This window comes from Nesoenas mayeri (assembly GCF_963082525.1).
Source record: "Nesoenas mayeri genome assembly, chromosome: 15".
Taxonomy (NCBI): Eukaryota; Metazoa; Chordata; class Aves; order Columbiformes; family Columbidae; genus Nesoenas; species Nesoenas mayeri.
In genome coordinates, this window is record NC_137559.1 from 4,807,144 (window position 1) to 4,825,132 (window position 17,989).

General features: G+C 52.0%; 2 protein-coding genes across 2 annotated transcripts; one reads left to right on the forward strand and one right to left on the reverse strand.

Annotated features, from left to right (window-relative positions):
• Nucleotides 1–8: 8 nt before the first annotated feature.
• MIEF2 (mitochondrial elongation factor 2) lies at nt 9–3,893 on the forward strand. Its single transcript, XM_080354273.1, has 4 exons — nt 9–90; nt 539–692; nt 1,388–1,565; nt 2,670–3,893. The coding sequence occupies exons 2-4, from the start codon at nt 546–548 to the stop codon at nt 3,722–3,724; spliced, it is 1,380 nt and encodes a 459-aa protein (XP_080210399.1). The 5' UTR covers nt 9–90; nt 539–545; the 3' UTR covers nt 3,725–3,893.
• A 2,356-nt stretch (nt 3,894–6,249) lies between these two features.
• On the reverse strand, nt 6,250–17,969 carry TOP3A (DNA topoisomerase III alpha). The gene is made up of 20 exons (XM_080354297.1): nt 17,935–17,969; nt 17,099–17,346; nt 16,000–16,059; nt 15,513–15,586; nt 14,897–14,972; nt 14,246–14,354; nt 13,813–13,956; nt 13,186–13,356; nt 12,859–12,959; nt 12,661–12,735; nt 12,466–12,548; nt 12,140–12,347; nt 11,780–11,965; nt 11,218–11,347; nt 10,705–10,818; nt 10,458–10,623; nt 9,506–9,649; nt 9,094–9,216; nt 8,087–8,814; nt 6,250–7,021 (listed from the first exon to the last, which is right to left on the reverse strand). The coding sequence occupies exons 2-20, from the start codon at nt 17,276–17,278 to the stop codon at nt 6,843–6,845; spliced, it is 3,051 nt and encodes a 1,016-aa protein (XP_080210423.1). The 5' UTR covers nt 17,279–17,346; nt 17,935–17,969; the 3' UTR covers nt 6,250–6,842.
• Nucleotides 17,970–17,989: the final 20 nt, after the last annotated feature.

Consider the following 17,989-nt stretch of genomic DNA (forward strand, 5'->3'; position numbering starts at 1 on the left):
GGGGCCGCGCCGCGCCGCGCCCCTATTGGCTGGGGTCGCACCGGGGGCTGCGGGGCGCGCCGGCACGCGCAGGCCACCGGCAGCGCGGAGGTGAGTGCGGGCACGGGGGCGGATGCGGATAGGGGCGAGCAGGGGCTGCGGGCGGGTTCGCTCCGCTCTTGCCCTTGAGCGAGTTGGGGCTCGGAGGCGGCCCCGGGCGCTGTCCCCGCTGCCCTCTCCTCGGCGGCGCGGGAGGCTCCGACCCGGTCCTTCCCGGAGGCGCGGGCCGCGGTACCGACCCCTCCCTCTGCGCCACCGGTTCCTCCGGAGGCTGTTGCGGCAGGGCCGAGCGAGGAGTGGGTGACCCTTCTCCAGGGTGACCCTTGCTCCTCCGCTGCACCCGAGCGTCCCGCGGCGGGAGCCTTTGCCCCGGAGGTGGAAGGGAGCGGTAGGGCCGGTAGGAACCCCCGTTCCCCAAACCCTCCAATCCTGCGGCTCTGTGTCCCCCGGGGAGGCAGGTCCCCCACCCTGGGTGACACCCCACTGCTCCTCTCCACAGGGCGACCATGGCCGAGTTCACACGGCAGCGGGGCAAGCGGCAGGAGGACAATGGGCTGGGCAGTGTCCTCGACCTCCTGTTGGCCAACGCCAGGCTGGTGCTGGGTGTCACCGGCGCAGCTGTGCTGGCCATCGCCACCCTGGCCGTGAAGCGGGTAAGGCTGCTGTGGCTGCTGTTGGGGCTCAGAACTGCTTTACTCTCTGGCTGCGTCGAGGAAGATGCGCTGCAAACCTCGCTGGCTGTTCCCCAGCTGGTCCATGGGGTCTGGCAAAAATGCTGCTGGTGCTGGTGGCAGCATCGTGGGTACAGAGCTCTGCTGGTTCCTGCCCTGCAGGGCACAGGCAGCCCGACACCCATTTCTCCATGAACATTGCACATTTGGGATAGGGCATCCCATCAAGAAAGGCACCTTGGGCTTAATTCACATCTGGACATCTGACTGTTGCCCACGTAAAACCTGTGGGAAGAAAACATGCAGCTTTGTGGCCCCCTACACTGTCTATTTTTGTGAGTAGAAGCCTTGTCTGGGGCTGTGTCAACCCGTGTGTGACCAGAAGGGCTATTGTCCCCTCTCAGGCTAAACATGAGGCAGAAATTTTTTACCCTGAGGGTGGTGAGAGCCTGGTCCAGGTTCCCAGAGAGGTGGTGGATGAACCATCCCTGGAGACATCCCAGGCCAGGCTGGACGGGGCTCTGAGCAACCTGAGCTGGTGAAGATGTCCCTGCTCATGGCAGGGGTGGCACCAGGGGAGCTGGGGAAGGTCCTTTCTTCCCAAACCATTCTGTGGTTAGTTCAGGGTGTGACCTTAGAGAAACATTCAGAGATAATAATGTTTTCCTTCCCTCCAGCTGATAGACCGAGCCACCAGCCCTCGTGATGAAGGTGATCCCAAAGCTGAGCAGAAGACCCTGGAGGAGAGCTGGCCGGAGTTGGCCTTGATCAAAGCGACCCCAAACCCCGCCCCGAAGCAGAGAAGGGAAGATCTCAGCGAGCCGCTGCTCTCTCCGGCTCGGCCGCCGGCGCCAGGTGAGGCTCACGGTGCCAGTTCCTGCCACGGTCGGGACGATCACCTTGATGTGCTCTGGGCCGGCTGTGCCGCTGCTCCTGGCAGCCTGGGAGCTCCGTGTTATTTTTAGGTCAGTGATGGGAAAGCTGACATGTTTGTCCCCTCCCTCTTGGGAGGACTCCGAGCTGCGGCCCTTTTTAGGCAATGCCTGCGGTATCAGCACCTCCAGTAACGTCCTGGGTGTCTCGGCTGCTGTGGCGTGGTGGAGGCTGCCGGGGCTTTGTTTTTTCTGGAGCAGCGTCTGTTGTGCTCGTTTTCTGGGTCAGCTCAGAGGAAGGTGCACTCGGGAGCTGCCGCAGACAAAGGCTGCCTTGTCCGGCTGTCTGCTGAGATAGATGTAGAAATGGCATCAAGTTGGCCAAGGACGGTTTAGACTGGATATTGGGAACAATTTCTTCCCCAAAGGGCTGTGGGGCATTGGAACAGGCTGCCCAGGGCGGTGCTGGAGTCACCATCCCTGGAGGGGTTGAACAGACGGAGATGAGGTTCTCAGGGACATGGGGCAGTGCCAGGGGGGCAATGGTTGGACTCGAGGATCTTGAGGGTCTCTTCCAAACAAAGCAATCCTGATTCTGTGTTTTTCCAAGTGGGAAAGCAGCCCAGCTTAGTGCAGAGCAGGTCCTGAGATACCAGACCTGGAGTGGGATCATTCCCAGGACTCAAGCGATCGGGTTGTCATTGGGGCAGGCTGGATCTGCCTGGACACAGCAGGGACAACCAGTGGGGCTGAGACTTGCAGGGACCCTGGCAGGAAGTCCCCTGCGGAGCTGCTGGTGCTTTGCCTGGTTTACCCATCTCTTGCTGGGGGACAGGACTGGGCGCTGTTGGGTTTTGAGGTCGGTTTGGGCCCTGCCTTGGCTGAGAAGTGCTGTGTAGGTCAGAGGACGTGGCGGTGCCCCTCTTGGCAAGGCCAGGTTCACTCATGCCCAGAGAGGTGGACCGGGAGCTGGTCACCAAGCCCATGCCTCCCCTTCAGCTGTAGCAGGAGAAGCTGCTACAGGTTGTGGGTGACCTTGTCAGAGCTATGACTTGTCCCTCCCCTCTGTCCCATTCCCTTCTCACAGAGCCCAGCGTCTGCCCTGCCCCTCCGGAGACCCCTCGGCTGGAGTCCAGCCCTCCGCGCTGCCTCACGCTGCAGGAGAAGCTCCTCTCCCACTACAGCAACCATCTGGCTGTGCCCGAGGCACAAGCGTCCCTTGTCCTGCAGCTGGCCAGGAGCATCTGTGCCCAACTGCAGAACTTCCTACGGAACAAGTGCCCGGAGCTGCCCTTCGGCAGCCTCTTCCTCAGCGGTCCCCTGCTCGACGGCCTCAGGGCTCTCACAGCCGACCACGTCCACCTCATGCTGCCCGTGGTCCTCGACACCGCGCTCTGGAGCCTCATCCCAGGAGAGGACACGGTGGTGAGGAACCCCCAGTACTGGATGATCAAGAGGACTGATCTGGAGTATTTCCCTCGTGGGTGCAGCCCCTGGGACAGGTTCATCGTGGGCCGGTACTTCTCCTCCAACATGCTCAACGAGACACTCCACAAGCTGCTGGTGGCCTCCATCAACTGGCCAGCCATTGGCAGCCTGCTGGGGAGCGTCATCCACCCTGTGGTGGCCTCCCAGGAGCTGAAGCTGGAAGTCAAACATGATCAGGTCGAGTTGAGCATCACCCTCTTCCCAGTGGTGGAAATGGAGGACAAGATTCTTCTGGCTGCTCCTCCTGAAGGACTGGTAGAAAACCTCTGGCTTGAGAGCTTTTACAAGGCGGAGGTCTCAGCGCTGAAGGAGCTGGATGCTGGTGACTCGGGCATTCGGCAGTGCTGCCTCTGCATCCTGAACAACATCTGCAAGACTCATCCTGCCCTGCACAAACTCGCTGGCAGCCCCTTGACCCATGTCATCCTTCACCTCAGTGCTGCCAGCACGGACTGGGCAGAAGACGACCTTGCTGACAGGTTCCAGCAGGTTCTTGAGGAGCTGGTGGGTTACCTGGAGAGAGGGGTCCTGCCTTCCTATTTCAACCACAAAATCAACCTGTTCTGTGAGCTGTCGGAGGAGGAAATCGATGAGATGGGCTTCATGCTCTACAGGGCCGTATCTGAGCCGGAGCTCCTGCTGACGGAGAAATGACGGGTGCGTCGGGAGCTCCCAAACGTAGGGTGTTCCTCACCCATCTGCTGCTCCCCGCTGCGAGGGCTGTGATGCTTCTAGTTGACTGGTCAGTAAGAGGCGAAGTTTTTGCACTTTATGAGAAAAAAACAAACCAAACCAAACTATTTTCTGTCTGAATAAAACAGACAGAGCAGAGGCGGATGGTGGCGTGAGGAGCCTTTCCCCGGGAGGCTCTGCGCAGCCCACGCCTCGAGTACCTGCAGGTGAGTCCTGTCTGCTGGGAGCCGATGAGGAGCATGTTTGGTGTCTGGTTCCCAGTGTTCCCTGCCTGTCCCAGCTCTGGGGCTCTCCTCGTGCTCCGAGACCGGCCGGAGCTGACAGGAGCAGGTCCTTGCTGTGTCCTGCAGCCCCCATGGGCTGCGGTGTCCCCTTGGGCGCTCGGTGTCACTGTGCCATGCCCTCAGCTGGCATTTGGGACAGGGTGGGAGCCTCGTTGTCTGCAGGACATTGCCCAAGCAATGACCTGGGGGGTTGTCTGGGCACTTGGAGGTACAGCCATAGCAAACGGGCTGGCGGGTTATTCTTTGGAAACCTCTTCAGCTGCCAAAGGGGCAAGCTCAGCCCTACCTTTGCGTTCTGCCCGAATCGGCTCTGCCTCGAGGAAGGGATGTGTGTCCAGCGCAGTGACGGGGCTTCCTGGCCCTTGTCCCGCCGTGCGGTTTTGCTGGAAGATGTCCCAAAACAGGCGGTACCAGGAGGATTGTGCCCAACCCCCAGGAAGCTCCTGGTGTGGGTCCCTCAGGGGAGGCTGCGGTGGGGCTGCGTGTCCCCTCCCCGGCAGGCGGGACACTGCCAGTGTCCCTCTGTAGTACTGGCTGCTCTGCAATGACCCACATGTCCCCATCCAGCCTGTCCAGTGACCTTTTCACAAGTATTGCTGCTGTCTGGGGGTCCTGTTCCCCCAGAGCCCTGTCATACGAGGCAGGAATGATGCTCTGAGCAGAGTGCTCGCATGAACTGAAGTGGTTTGTGCTTTTTATTCAGAAGGTATGTTTTGTTTGGGTATTTTGTCTTGTTTTTTTTCCTTTGAGTGGCTGCTAGTAGGCTTTGGTTCTGGCTGTAGTCCCAAGGCGAAGGAATATATTATTGTATTTAATGGTAAGAGTTGTTTTTGCACACTGGTGGAGATGGAGAAGTCCTGCGGGCTTCAATGTGAGCAGCTGTTGTGGATTAGTTTTATTTACAGCTATCATCTTGTTTATGGGAGGGGGTTGAAAAAAAGTGCTTTTCCTCCCAGTCTGAAATGACTTAATTTGTTCCTCCAAACCACTTCCCAGGTGTCAGTGATGAGAATAAACCTTTTCTGTGCATACTGGTTCTCGTGTTGGCTGTGTGTCTCCTTTCCTGTGAGAAGCGCTGAAGTGATGCTCCAGCTGTGGTCAAGTGCCCAAAAACGACCCAGGGTGTCCCCCCCACTGCACAGAGAGCTTGGTGGGGGTCAGACCCCATCCTGCCAGACCTTCCTCCTCCTTTTCCAAACCCCTGTGCCTGCAGTGACTGGCTGCAGTACATGAGTCCTCTGGACACATTTACCGAGCAGCTCTGCCTGAAGGCTGAGCAGGGTTGGACATGGGAAGCTGGAAACAGCTGATTTGTGTCACCCAAATGCTGCCCGGCTGCTGCCCAAACACTTCCCGCTGCTGTTGCCTGTCCCTGGGCTCCTGCCGTGCTTTTGCCAGCTCAGTGATTGCATTACAAAGCCGTGTAATCCTGTTATTTTAGCTGTCAGGTCTGTATTTTTAGGCTGCAGCTGTTTTATCGTGGGAGTGAGGGGTCCAGGGAAACGCAATCTGAGTTCTGACCTTACTCCATAGATTTAGAGCCGATAGTGATGGGCTGCTGCAGCGTTAAACATTCTCTGCATGTCACCTCGATGCTGACTCAGGGAACCGCTGTGTCCCAAAGGAGCAGCATTGGGGGCAAAAATCTGAACGCTGTCCTCTGGCAGAAGTGGACACAAGAATCTCGTGGATCTCCTGGCTTTGTACAGCGGGAGGAGGCAGCCTGGCATCCCGGGGAGTTCAGTATAAATGAAGTGCAGGAAAACGGAACCTCCCATCGGGTTCAGGCAGCTGCCCGCCCTTCCCCGGGGAAGCAACGCGGCAGCCGATGAGATAAAACTACTCTCCATACCCCCTGCAGCTCAGTTCTAAATCACTGTGGGGAGTTTCTGCCAAGATTCTGTATTGTTCCGATGAGTGAGTGGAAAGAGCAAGATTTGGGTGGATGCTTTTACAGTAATAGCTTAACTATTTTAAGTAGGAAGAAATAATAAGGCAGAATTAAGATGTCACTGTATCAAATGTAAAAATTAAATAATCGTTTAATAAGAAACTTATTAGTTTGACAAAAATAACTTCCATTAGCTAGCAGCATCACAGAGGCATGTCTCAAGGTTTGAGGAAGAACTCAGCTTCAAATTCAGGAGCTGCCTAAACCGAAGGCTTTTTCTGAGCCCTGCAGCTGAGATTCCAGATCCTGCTTCTCTGCACCTGGCCATCCTACCTGGCTGGGGACAACCAAGGTAAGTGGTATGGCACGGGGACAAGAAAGAAATGGGAATGTTGCTCAGGTGACGTCAACTTGGAAGGGAACTTAAAATAAAATTCCACACTGTGGAAGGTTGGGAATGAGAAGAGGCAAGAAGCAGCCGCGGTGTCTGTCCTGGCAGCTATGGCCCAGCTCTTCATCGGGCAAAACAGCTGTGTAGAAATGCCAACGTGGTGGGAGCTGCAGGTGGACAAGCTCCAGCGCTGTTTTCTCTGCAGATTCAGTTTCTAAATGCTTCCTTGAAATGTTTAGACTATCCCAATCTGCTCAGCAGAAAAGCAGCTGAAAACAAAGGCTGACAGCAGCAGCAGAACCACCTTTCCGAGCTGGTAGAACCCTCACTGCCCAGGTATGGAACTCCTGTGGGAGGATGGTCTCCCTCGGCAGCAGCATCCTGCAACCTGCCCTTCCAGAAACCATTCGCCAGGCTCGTTTCTCGACTCCAGGTCCTTTCAGCAGCAGTTGCTCCTGTGGCAGCTCATGACTCTGGACCTTTCAGGCTCCCCAGAGATGTGTCTGCCAAGGCTCAGTGATTCTGGGGACAGGTTTTCCTTGTGTGGCCGGGCTGGTGACAAACGCTACAGGTCCGTGGTTTCTTGGCAGTGGCTCCTGAGGAGAAACCACTTGGTCTCTTGGCTTTACTTCCCAACCCTCTGGAATATCCACTGCTGCCAAAGTCATTCAAAGAGACATCTCCAGATGGCCCTAGAGAGAAACAACTTGTATTTTCAAAGGTACTTAAACACAAGTAGGTAAAGAAACAGAAGTTCAAAATGGAGGATCAATGATTTTACTATCCCAGCCGCTCAGATTGTTCCTGGAACTGCACTTGCTTCAGATTTGTCTCAACAATTAAGTGTTACCCATTTGTCCTGCAGCAATACAGCAATGTTGGAACAGAAGAGGGGAAATGGCTCTGCCTGGCTGCAAGCCCTGGTCTACAGCTGAGGCAGAAACAACACGTGCCAGAGGAAAACTTGGGGTTTAAGGAGTTTTGAAAACTTGATTCTACCCCTTTAGGTCCTAATGTCTAAGGAGGAGCAGGAGGCCAGTGTTGAAGATCTCCCTCAAGACCATATCTCAACCTCATACTTTGCTTCCTGTCCCTTTGTGTCGGTGCTCTACCTTTTGCAACCTTATTTTGTGATTATGTTTTTTTATGGGTACTTGTTTTCAGCATCTTTCCAGAGCAGCCACGCTCAGTTTCTCAGCTCTGATCAAAGCTTCAGAAAGACTTGGCCTGTCACTGAATCCCTAAACTAGAGCAGAAGGAGCAGCGTGGTTTCCCTGGCATGACAGAATGGGGGTTCAGATCTCCAAAACCGGTGCTGCTGCTTCAACCCTGTACTGAGTCAGTAACACCTCTTACAAACTGAGCACCGTCATTTGGGAGGACAAATTCCCAAACAGACTGTTGGAAAGAGCACTGGGCTTTATCCGACAAGTCACGGACGGACAGACACTCGAGCTTACGGCACGCAGAAGCAAAGCATTCAGCTCGGAGCTCAGCAGATGTGTGCTATGAGGACATATCCACCAGTACGTGGGAAGGTAAGTCAGACCTGGTTGTTACCAGCAAGATTTGAAGTGCTATAATGCTGCTGACAGCTGTTCCGAAGAAAAAAACCTGAAGTCTGTTAAATATGTGAGTTGCTACAAGAGCTGCCATGCCACAGTAGTGTTATGCATGTGTGAGGAGTGTGTTTAGGTTCACGTTTAGCTCTAAGAACAGCCTCCAACCCTCATGTCTCGCCTCACACCCAGCCTTACCTGGCGCCACGTTTTCGTCTGCCCACTGGAAGAAGCCGCACTGCTGCTCTCGGGGTTTGGAGCAGGTGTGGAACTGCCGCCCCTTGTTGGGCCCGTCCTTCTGGACGGTGCGTGTGATGGCTGGCTGGTCGCACTTGCAGACCGTGCCGCCTCTTGAATCAGAGCTGTTGCTTCCAAAGAGCCCGGGGTCTCTCCCTCCGCCGGGGCGCTGGAATTCTGCTAGGCCCCTTCCCGCAAAGGGCCGGGGCAGCGCAGAGCCCCGCGGAGCCACCTCGCTTCTGTCCTCTGAGTGCTGATCAGCCCAAAGGAAAAAGTTGCAGGTGCTGGCGCTGCATTTGTAAAACTGCCGGCCTTGGTTGGGCCCTTCCTTGCGCACGGTCAGGAGCAGGGCTTCGTTCCCACAGTTGCACACCACGGCATTGTTCCCGTCGTCTGGAGTGGCTGAAGGAGCAGGTCTGGGTGTTCTCGTGGAGCTCAAGGAGAGCAGATGTCCTGCTGCCAGGTTTGTGGTCCCCCTTGTGTGCCGGTTGTCACCGCCAGCCCTGCTGGAGTTGCTGACCTGCAAGCGGTTCACTTGCTGGCTGGATGCTGACATGGGTTGGGATGACCTGTGTAAATACTTCAGGTCCAAGAGCTCTTTTAGCATCTCGTCGCAGCCCCCGATGCAACCAACAAACTCCAGGGGCATCACGGGTGGAACGCTGCCTCTCTTGAATTTAAACTTCAGCCTAAAAGGAAAGGAAGAATAAAAGTCTCCCAGTTCATGTCACTTGTCACCAACAGACCTCGATTTGGACTTGAATTTTCATGTTTCATTTTTTAAATTCTGCTATACTTAAGTTTCCCCAACCCCTCTTTTTTCCATCCCCAAGCCATGAAAGTGCTGCTCCAGCTCGCCAAGATCCGAGTGGAAAATGGTTGCCCAGTCCATGGAAGTCTGGCCCTGACAGCTGACACGCAACGTCCAAGGGGCTGCATTACCCCACGGGACAATTGGTATGACCTACCTGTGAACTGGATGTGGTTTACACACAGCACAGACGCTCTCATCCCTGGCCACGTCCAGCACAAAATCGGGAAACCAGACCGCAGTTTTACACGCTGGGTAGCCCATGCAGCTGAGATAGAACCTGCCGGGGAACAGAGGCACCGATGAGGAAGAGGCAAAGTCAAGACAGTCGGTGATCCGTTCTCTTGTCTTCTCAGCCACCAGAAATGATCAAAACAACAAATTTTAAGGGCAAATATGTACTTGAGGGAGAGGTTTGGCTGAGTCCACACAGCTTACACAGCTGGTGGAGTTAGCTAGCTGCAGCTCAAGCTTTCATGCTTGCTGCAGAAGGCAGGTAAACGAACAACACCTAGAAAAACATAAACCACCACCGCAGGCTACGTTCTACAAGAGGGAAGATCACCAACCCGCCGTTCTTTCTGGTCTTCAGGACCATGTCGTTGTTGCACTGTGGACACTTCCGAACGGAAACAGGCATTGCTGGGTAGACCTCCTCTTGCTCTGCAATTTCTGCGGCTTGTCCAAAATACTGAGCAAGGGCCTGGTCCAACCTATAAAAGACAACAAGCAGAGCATCTTGTATGTTTCCTCTGCAAAGAGGAACCAGGCACTGTGGTCAGTTAGGGCCTGCTGCCCCACATGCAGCCCTTCTGAGCTTCTCCACCAGCATGTTGACCCAGCACTGTGTCTCTGGAACAGGGTATCACAGTATCACAGTATGTTTGGGATTGGAAGGGACCTCAAAAGATCATCTAGTCCAATCCCCCTGCTGGAGCAGGAACGCCTAGGTGAGGTCACACTGGAACATGTCCAGGTGGGTCTTGAATGTCTCCAGAGAAGGAGACTCCACAACCCCCCTGGGCAGCCTGTTCCAGTGTCTGTCACCCTTACTGAGAAGAAGTTTTTTCTCAAATTTAAGTGGAACCTCTTGTGTTCCAGCTTGATCCCATTACCCCTTGTCCTATCATTGTTTGCCACCAAGAAGAGCCTGGCTCCATCCTCATGGCACTCACCCTTTATATATTTATAAACATTAATAAGGTCACCCCTCAGTCTCCTCTTCTCCAAACTAAAGAGAGGTAAAGGGTAGGTGAGGGTACAACTTGAAAAAGGTCAGTGCATGTCACCATCTCCTTCAGCCAGCTCTGAATTTAATCTTAAAGAGTTTAAAACAAGATGAGCAGTTAGTTGGCACTGACTCACGACAGTGTGCCAGGCTGCGAATCATCCCTTCCCATGCAAATGCCCACACAGACCAGGCAGAGCTCCAGGGAAAGAGTGTGACAGGATCGCACTCCAGAGGAGCCAGCACCTCCCAGAGCAGCAAAGCCAGTGGAAGAGGGTGAAGACACGACTCACTTGTTGGCTCTGGCCACAGCTTCGATGAAGACTTGCTTGTACTTTTGGACCTGCTGCTGCAACACTACTGATTTGTCTTTCTTCCCTTCACAGATGAGTTTCAGATCAGCCTCCAGCTCAGCTCGAAGGTCAGGCTTGGACATCTCGTAGCCCATGGAATCATAGCCTGAGGAACACACTGCATGGTAAGCGAAACAAAGGAATAAGTAAGGAACCTGCCACCTTCCAGAACTGGCCCTGCCCTTACCTTCAACCAGCCCCATGCCCAGGTGGCCTGGCAGGAACCGTTGATCTGCTGTGAGGCCCACGTACATCCGCGTCTTAATCGTCTCGATGTGCTCAGCGTGAGTGGCATCAGTCCCTGAAAGCAGATGGGTTTGAGCCCAGTTAGATGCCAAGAAGTGACTTCCCCTGTGCCTGTTGCAGAATGCGAGGTGCTAAAGGGAGAAGGAGACAACCGGTGGTCAGGAGCAGCACTGCCCTTGTGTCCCACAGGCACTGAGGCCAACAATGTGCTGGCAGGCACAGTCTGCGCCCTAGATCGCACATCTCTGTGGGACTGGAGGCACTCTGCAGGCTCCTCAGGATCTCAGGTCTCTACAACCCCTTTGTTCTCTACATTTAAGTGATTTCCTCTCAAAAGTGACATTTCTAGAATTCCCTACTCTGAGGGTGGGACAGAACTGGTGTTAGACAAGTTGAGGAGAAACTTATGAGCAAAGTTCTCCCAAAAGCAAAAGGCCATGCTGCCAATACTGACCAATGCCATGTTTCTCCATGAGAGCAATCAGATCCGCTTCCGTGAGGAGCAATGGAGGGCTGGTTTCCCCATCCACCATCTCCACCGTAGTGGGCTGAAAGCGAGACCCTTTCTGATACAGTGGGATAACCTGAAGGGAAGGAGAATCTCTTTAAAACTGCCTCCTGGTCTGTTTGCTGAAGGCAAAACGTCACGTTAAGAGCAAGGCAGTGCAGAGAGCAGCACCCTGTTCTGGAGGAGATCCAGGCTCAGGGCACATGGGATTAGCCAGGAATGAGCTGCCAGAGCGCACGGAACAGCGACTGCGGCTCCTCTGGGTGAGTAAAGTCAATCCCACAGCCCTGGGTGGTCTCTGCTGCAGTGTCAGAAGGGGAAGAATCTCCCCAAAGCTGGCACAGTAAAGCTGCACAGGTTTTCAGCAGAGATCACTCTGGGGGAAACAGCCCGTGGGGCAGGAATTGTCACAGAATACTCTGCAGAGGGGTCTGAAGCTGGCGGTGAAGTGCGATTTTAAGCTCCCAATATTTTAGCCTCTCCCATCTACATTATTCAGGGTATTCACCTTATCACTCCACTTCTCGTAAGGATAGACTTCCAGATAATTTCGGGCCAGGATCATTAGTCCTTGAGCAATGAATCGCTCATTAGCAATGTCGATCTCTACAGTTGTTTCCTGTCCCTTGGCATCCTGAGAGCAGCAAGCCAAAAAATGGCGCACAATGAATTCATAGAGTCTCTGCTCGCTGCCCTAATATCAAACAGAAAAAGAGGGTCAGTGTCCCCTGGTGTTAACGAAAGGTCAAGAAATTACAGAGAGATTTCAGGTGATGATACTGTGCTAATGACAATATTATTAAGACTCCTATCTTTATTTATCCAGCAATACAAATGACCCAGTTCTCTCTGGCTTTGTTAAACTCACCTGGAGGTTTGCAGCGTATTTTGTGGGGTGAATGGGAGGGTGAGCCTGGTCTGATTTGGTTCCACGCCGAGGGGTTGGCCCACCCTGATCCAAAATCCTCTGTGCAAACGCTCCCCAGTTTGGGTCCTGCGTCTGCTGTTGCACTAAAGCCGAGAGGTTCAGCTCCTTGGGGAAAATGTTGGTCTCAGTTCGGGGGTAGCTAATGAACCTTAAGAAAAAAAGACAGGAAAACACTTTAAGGTGCTCCGAGATACTTCTCATTTTGGACTAAAGGCTGTTTCTTTTTGAAATAATTAAGTTTACCAAGCCAAGTCTTCCTTTCTTACCCTTGAGTATAGAGTTTTTCTGCTATTCTCATGGTTTCTTTCGCGTTTATTTTCAGTTTGCGGGAAGCCAACTTCTCAAGTTCCTGCATTGGGAGGAGCCAGAAAAAAAGTGTTTGTGCATCATTGGAAATGGTGAGTAAAGTATCTGCTCAAAGCTTCTTTCCGATAAGTCCTTTCATCAGAGTTCAAACGTACCACAGTGTCCAGGGGCAGGGGCCTCCATTTGCTCTTTGGCTTGCTCCCAACCTCAACAACAGTCGCTACCGGATCCTAAACAAAGCAAAACCTTCTTTAAGAGTTTACACAAACTGGTCTTTAAACATCTCGAGCGAGGTGGCTGGGGGAAATGTTTGGCTGATGCTGGATTATACAACAATTTACAAGCTTTCTGACCTCCATACATATCTGGTAAAGGACCAGGCACGCTGTGTGATTAAAGAGACGGTTTCTCTTCCAGTTGAAGACCACGCTGCCGTCCTCGTGATCGTGTGTCACTGTGGAGAATAATAGATCGGAGTGAAATAGTAGCGATACAACAGAAATACAACAGAGGCAGTGGGGCCAGAGTAATGGGAAACCTTTCAGTTCTGCTTAGTGGTCATGGAAAAAAAGAGGAAACCCCCTCTGCTGCACAGTTTGTTTGTTGCCCTGATATTTTTCCTTTCTGTACATATCAGGCCCTTTCAAACGGAGTCCAGGACTCGTTTTCCCAAAACATACCTTTTATTTTATAGAAGGCTTCAGGAACAAAGGCCTGGATAGCTTTAAAGCGTTCGACTACAAACCCCAGCGTTGGGAACTGGCAGCTGCCATAGCTTATCAGCTGATCTGCTAAAATATCAGGGAAGATCTTCCGGAGACGCAGTGTCTGGAATCTGGTGAAGGCAGCACCTGAGAAAACAAAACGAACATCAGGACTCAATACAACAACGTTGAAGGATAAACACATTTCAGATGGTTCTTTTTAATATTCTGAGTATTAATTTTACTCTAAGCTCAATACTTAGTTGCAGTAGCTTGTCAGTGCTGCGTGAGCTATAAGCCTAACATCTGCTTCAAGAGTGTTTTCCAGCAAAACATGAGATGTGATTTAGTGGGATCTGGTCTAAAAATCTGGTTTATGACACCACAGAGGGAATTTCTGTCTTGTGTTGAGGAGACAGTAACACATGATTTTTCTAAACCGCCCCTTGCTGGGCTTTAACAATGTGCATTCAATGTGGTTAGACGAGAAGTGAGGAAGAGCCTGATGGACGCCGTCCAGTTTGTGCAGCAGCCTAAGGGAGCTCAAGCACTTACAGACAATAAACCACATGCTGATAACGAAGCTGTTCCATGCACACGTACCAATCCTGAGGTCCAGCTCCTGCCGGACATCAACAGCATCGCTTGTCTTTTGATCCGGTTGGGTGAGGTTCTGACAGGCTGTTCTGACAGCGTGAAGCGTGATCTCTGAAAAACGGGCTCGGAAAACCTGAAGGTTTGGCTTTACTGTTAGACACGAGAGGAAAAAAATCAAAGAGCAACTCAAACGCCAATGGAAAGGAGCAAATAATAATCAGCTTTGAAAAAGCATGATGTTAAACTATTCTAAGCTTTCCAATAGCGGAATATATGTATGGTCTATCAAAGCCACATGTTTATCAGAACTACAGTCAAAATATTTAACCTGGACACAGCAGGATTGAGAACATGCCTGTTACATGGCCTCTGAGCAGCGATACCTGTTACATCAGCACGTTAGCAGAACTCTGATTGATGCAGAAGATGCTCTACGCACCAGCTTTGCAAACATGAATGATCTCAAAGCCGATGTTCTCCCCCTCTCGATCGCAGTCAGTCCAGATCACCAGAGCTTGGCACTGCTGGACTTCTCGTTCCAGGGTTCTCTGAGACAAGAAAACAACCCAGAGTAAGACGTGAGACATCCCAGGCCACTTGCTTTGTCATTTAATTTCAGAATGACTCACTGACTGAACATGACATGCGACGTGTATCCATAGAGATAGATTGTTGCAATAACATTTTGAAATTGTGTCTCTCATGAGATTAGGCAGATTTCAAAAGAACTGAGTCATTTATTTACATCTGACTCTGTTAATAAACATGGTTTGGATCGGATTGTACCACAATCTGTTTGCTGAAAAAGTCATTTTTTGGTAAATTTGAGACATAATTGCCAGTTCCACTTTGTTGGAAAAAATATTTTTACTTTTAGCAAAGATGCTGTTCCTTTACTGCAGTTAATTGTACATGAGAAGGAGCCTTTCAGTGTCACAAATTAGTCCTAGGAAAAGCAGGAGGAATTTGTTAAGCTCTAGGAACACAGATGTTAAGGACACAGGTCCAATCCTCCTCCTGTCTGAGACAATATTTGTAGAACTAATCTCTGAACTCAAGAGTTTCAGGAAAACTCTTAAAAACAATGTACCTTGATATCCAAGTAATTTTCAGGGCAATACTTCTCAATTTCAGCATCAAAAAGAGCCAGAGGGTTGCAGCTATGCCTGGGAAACAGAGGATAAACAGAGTGCGCAACAAAAACATGTGTTGGGAGACACTAACTGGTGCTGTCTTGTAAGGAAGTGATGTTCAAGTGCTGGAATTAATAATATACTTTATCATGGGCCTTGTCTTAGACAACTTTAAGTTTGCGTGAAATGCTGAGTTACGCTTGAAAACAATAGAATTGAAAAGCAACCAGAGGTAACTGCAAATCTGGATGGCTGCCCTAAACAAGCGACTTTTCTTATTTCAAGCACAGAGAACAAAGGGGCGGGAAGACGGAGAAAGTGCCTCACTTCCCCCAACAGCTCCTATTTCAACAAAGAGCACGAAAAAACAATCAGGCTTTGGAATCTGCTTAATTCCTTGGGTCTGCGTTAATGTATTTTACCCACTATTATGACTTTGGGGTTTTTCAGCACTTGGAAGACAATATTTTTGCTATTCTACCTAAAATTTGGCACCCATCAGCACGCAATGGCAGAGTCCCTCCCAGCTTGGGGCTGAACGCAGAGGGTGACAAACCCCCCCCCAGTACCAACCATTTGCGAAATGGCAGCTTAAAATCATGAGCCAGTAAGTGTCCAGACACGGACGTCATCACCATAGTCACGCTCTGCAAGAGACACAGCGAGGTAATTAGTGCCCATCATTGGCTAAAAACTGCCCACAGCCCCAAGACCTTGATATAGTTCTCAATTTACACATCAGTGATGCCTCCCTCCTGCTAATGGATCACAACAAGCTCTTCGCTCCCCAAATCTGTGGACTTATCCTCAATTTTTGGAAAAAGCTCCCAATTCTAAATGGCAATATTTGTTTGGCTGATATAAAACCAGAAAGTTGAAAGAATTAAAGCTAGAAAACAGGTCAGTGGTTGAGCCAAGAAAAGAATATCTGACATTTCCTCATCTTTGGACAAAATGTTCCTGTCACTGGCAATGGGTTTCATAACTTTTGACAAATGGCTTTTAATAATCAGGATTTTGCACTTTTCTAATCCAGCAGCAGAATGAAAGGAAATTCTACCTGGCCAAACATCTGGTAGTCGTATTCGTAGATCTTGTTGAACTTGGAAAACCCCTCTCGCTAGAAGGAAAAGGAAAGTCGATGAGATTCTGGCTCCTAACAGAAACCAAACCCGTTCCGCCTCACTGTTACAGCAGAGCAGAGAGACGCACATGCAAATCAGGTACTGCAGCTCATAGAAATTGCCCGTGTCATTTACAGAGACATTGAAACGATGATTTCCAGTGTAAAAGTATTTTAAACCAGGCTTGAAGGGAGCATTGGGGTTATCACGCCACCGATAGTGACTACAAAGAGTGGGGAACAGATTTGTTTAATGGGGCTGGGCAGTTATGTTCCTGACGAACAACTGTCCTGCTCCAGATGACAAAAAGAAGCAGGGAGATATCTTCCTTGATTGGGATTGTCAGCGCTCAGGATCTCAATAACACCTTTCATTCAAATATAATTATGGTGTAAAAGCACCTTCTGGTTCCTTACCATGGAAATACCAAGTAATTATGCAAACCGTTAATGGTCACACAACAAAGCAGCAGAAGGAAAGATCTTTGAACTCTTCTCCAAACCACAGACCATCTTTGCTTTACTATGTGAACTTCAGTAAACCCCTGACAATTGCTGACGCTGCAGAAATGGTGCTTTTTCAGGGGGAGATACAGGCCAGCAGCTGGTTTCAGTTCCTGAAGCCTTTTGCAGACACTGCAAAGCCAAGAATGACACGAGAAACCTTCGACCAGAGCCCAGTACCTGGAGAAGGCAGATTGGGCACAGGGAGCTGAACTCCAACAGGACTTAAGTCACAAGCACAAGGGATCTGAGACTCCCAAATACATTTGGGCAAGTGGTGTTTGTCCACTAAAGCTGCTCGTGTACCCTGGCATGGGCAGAAGCAGCCAGAGAGACAAAAGCAGTGTGAGATATTGCATATGCTGACGGGAACTGCCTGTGCCGAGCTCTGCCAAGCAGGCTGGGGCTGCAACACGGGCTACACCTGAGATTGGGACTGTGCTGCACAGCTGCTGAGCTGATCCTCTCCAGCCAGCTACGCCAGACCTGTACGTGTATGGGGAAGCGGTAAGGAGATGTGGTGTGTTCCCACCCGCCGCATTCTGCTGTTGGAGAGCAGATCCGCAATCCCCCGGGCAGCGTCGTTCTTCTCAGCCACGCACAGAACCTTCCGGATCCTCTGCAATGACATGTCCTCTGTGGCCCGGCAGAAGAGGCGCTGGGGCAGCATCCTGACCCCGCAGGTGGCTGAGAGTCTTGCTGAGATGTTCATCGCTAGAGAGGGTGACAGGTCCCATGGGGCAGAGACATGGTGCTGTGGCCTTGTCCTGGGGCTGGATCCTGCCAAGGATGGAGAATCATTGAATCAGTTTGGTTGGAAGAGACACTCAACATGATTGAGTCCAACTGTTTCCCCACCCCTGGAACTGCCCCATGTCCCTGAGAACCTCATCTCTGCATCTGTTCAGCCTCTCCAGGGATGGTGACTCCAGCACTGCCCTGGGCAGCCTGTTCCAATGCCCCACAGCCCTTTGGGGAAGAAATTGTTCCCCAGATCCAACCTCAACCTCCCCTGGTGCAACTTGAGGCCGTTTCCTCTGCTCCTGGCGCTTGTTCCTGGGGAGCAGAGCCCGACCGCCCCGTCTCCAACCTCCTTGTTGGATCGCTGAATGTCCCTCGCCCGGCGCAGGGCACCCTCTGCCCGGCACAGCCCCCTCAGAGCTGCACGGAGCTGGAGAACCTTCTTCCCCCATCACAACCCGCTTCCTGCCCCGCCAAGGCCTCCCCTCAGGCCCGGGCTGGCCCCGCCCGCCACAGCCTGGACCCCCACCACGCTCCGACCCTATCCGGGCTCTTCCCCCCTGGGCAGCCCCTCCCCGATACCCCCAGTGTCGCCCCCGGTCTCCCCGCCGTTCTCTCCTCACTCACCTCCCTCACTCCCGCGCTTCGCTCTGTCGCAAAGCGCGGAGGGACGCGGCTCGCT

Coding starts and splice junctions, on each gene's coding strand:
- MIEF2 (XM_080354273.1), top strand. CDS start 546: ATGGCCGAGTTCACACGGCAGCGGGGCAAGCGGCAGGAGGACAATGGG. Junction 693..1,387: donor CCACCCTGGCCGTGAAGCGG/GTAAGGCTGCTG, acceptor CCTTCCCTCCAG/CTGATAGACCGAGCCACCAG. Junction 1,566..2,669: donor GGCTCGGCCGCCGGCGCCAG/GTGAGGCTCACG, acceptor CCCTTCTCACAG/AGCCCAGCGTCTGCCCTGCC.
- TOP3A (XM_080354297.1), bottom strand. CDS start 17,278: ATGAACATCTCAGCAAGACTCTCAGCCACCTGCGGGGTCAGGATGCTG. Junction 12,960..13,185: donor AGCCTTCTATAAAATAAAAG/GTATGTTTTGGG, acceptor TATTCTCCACAG/TGACACACGATCACGAGGAC. Junction 12,348..12,465: donor GAAAAACTCTATACTCAAGG/GTAAGAAAGGAA, acceptor TTTTTTCTTAAG/GTTCATTAGCTACCCCCGAA.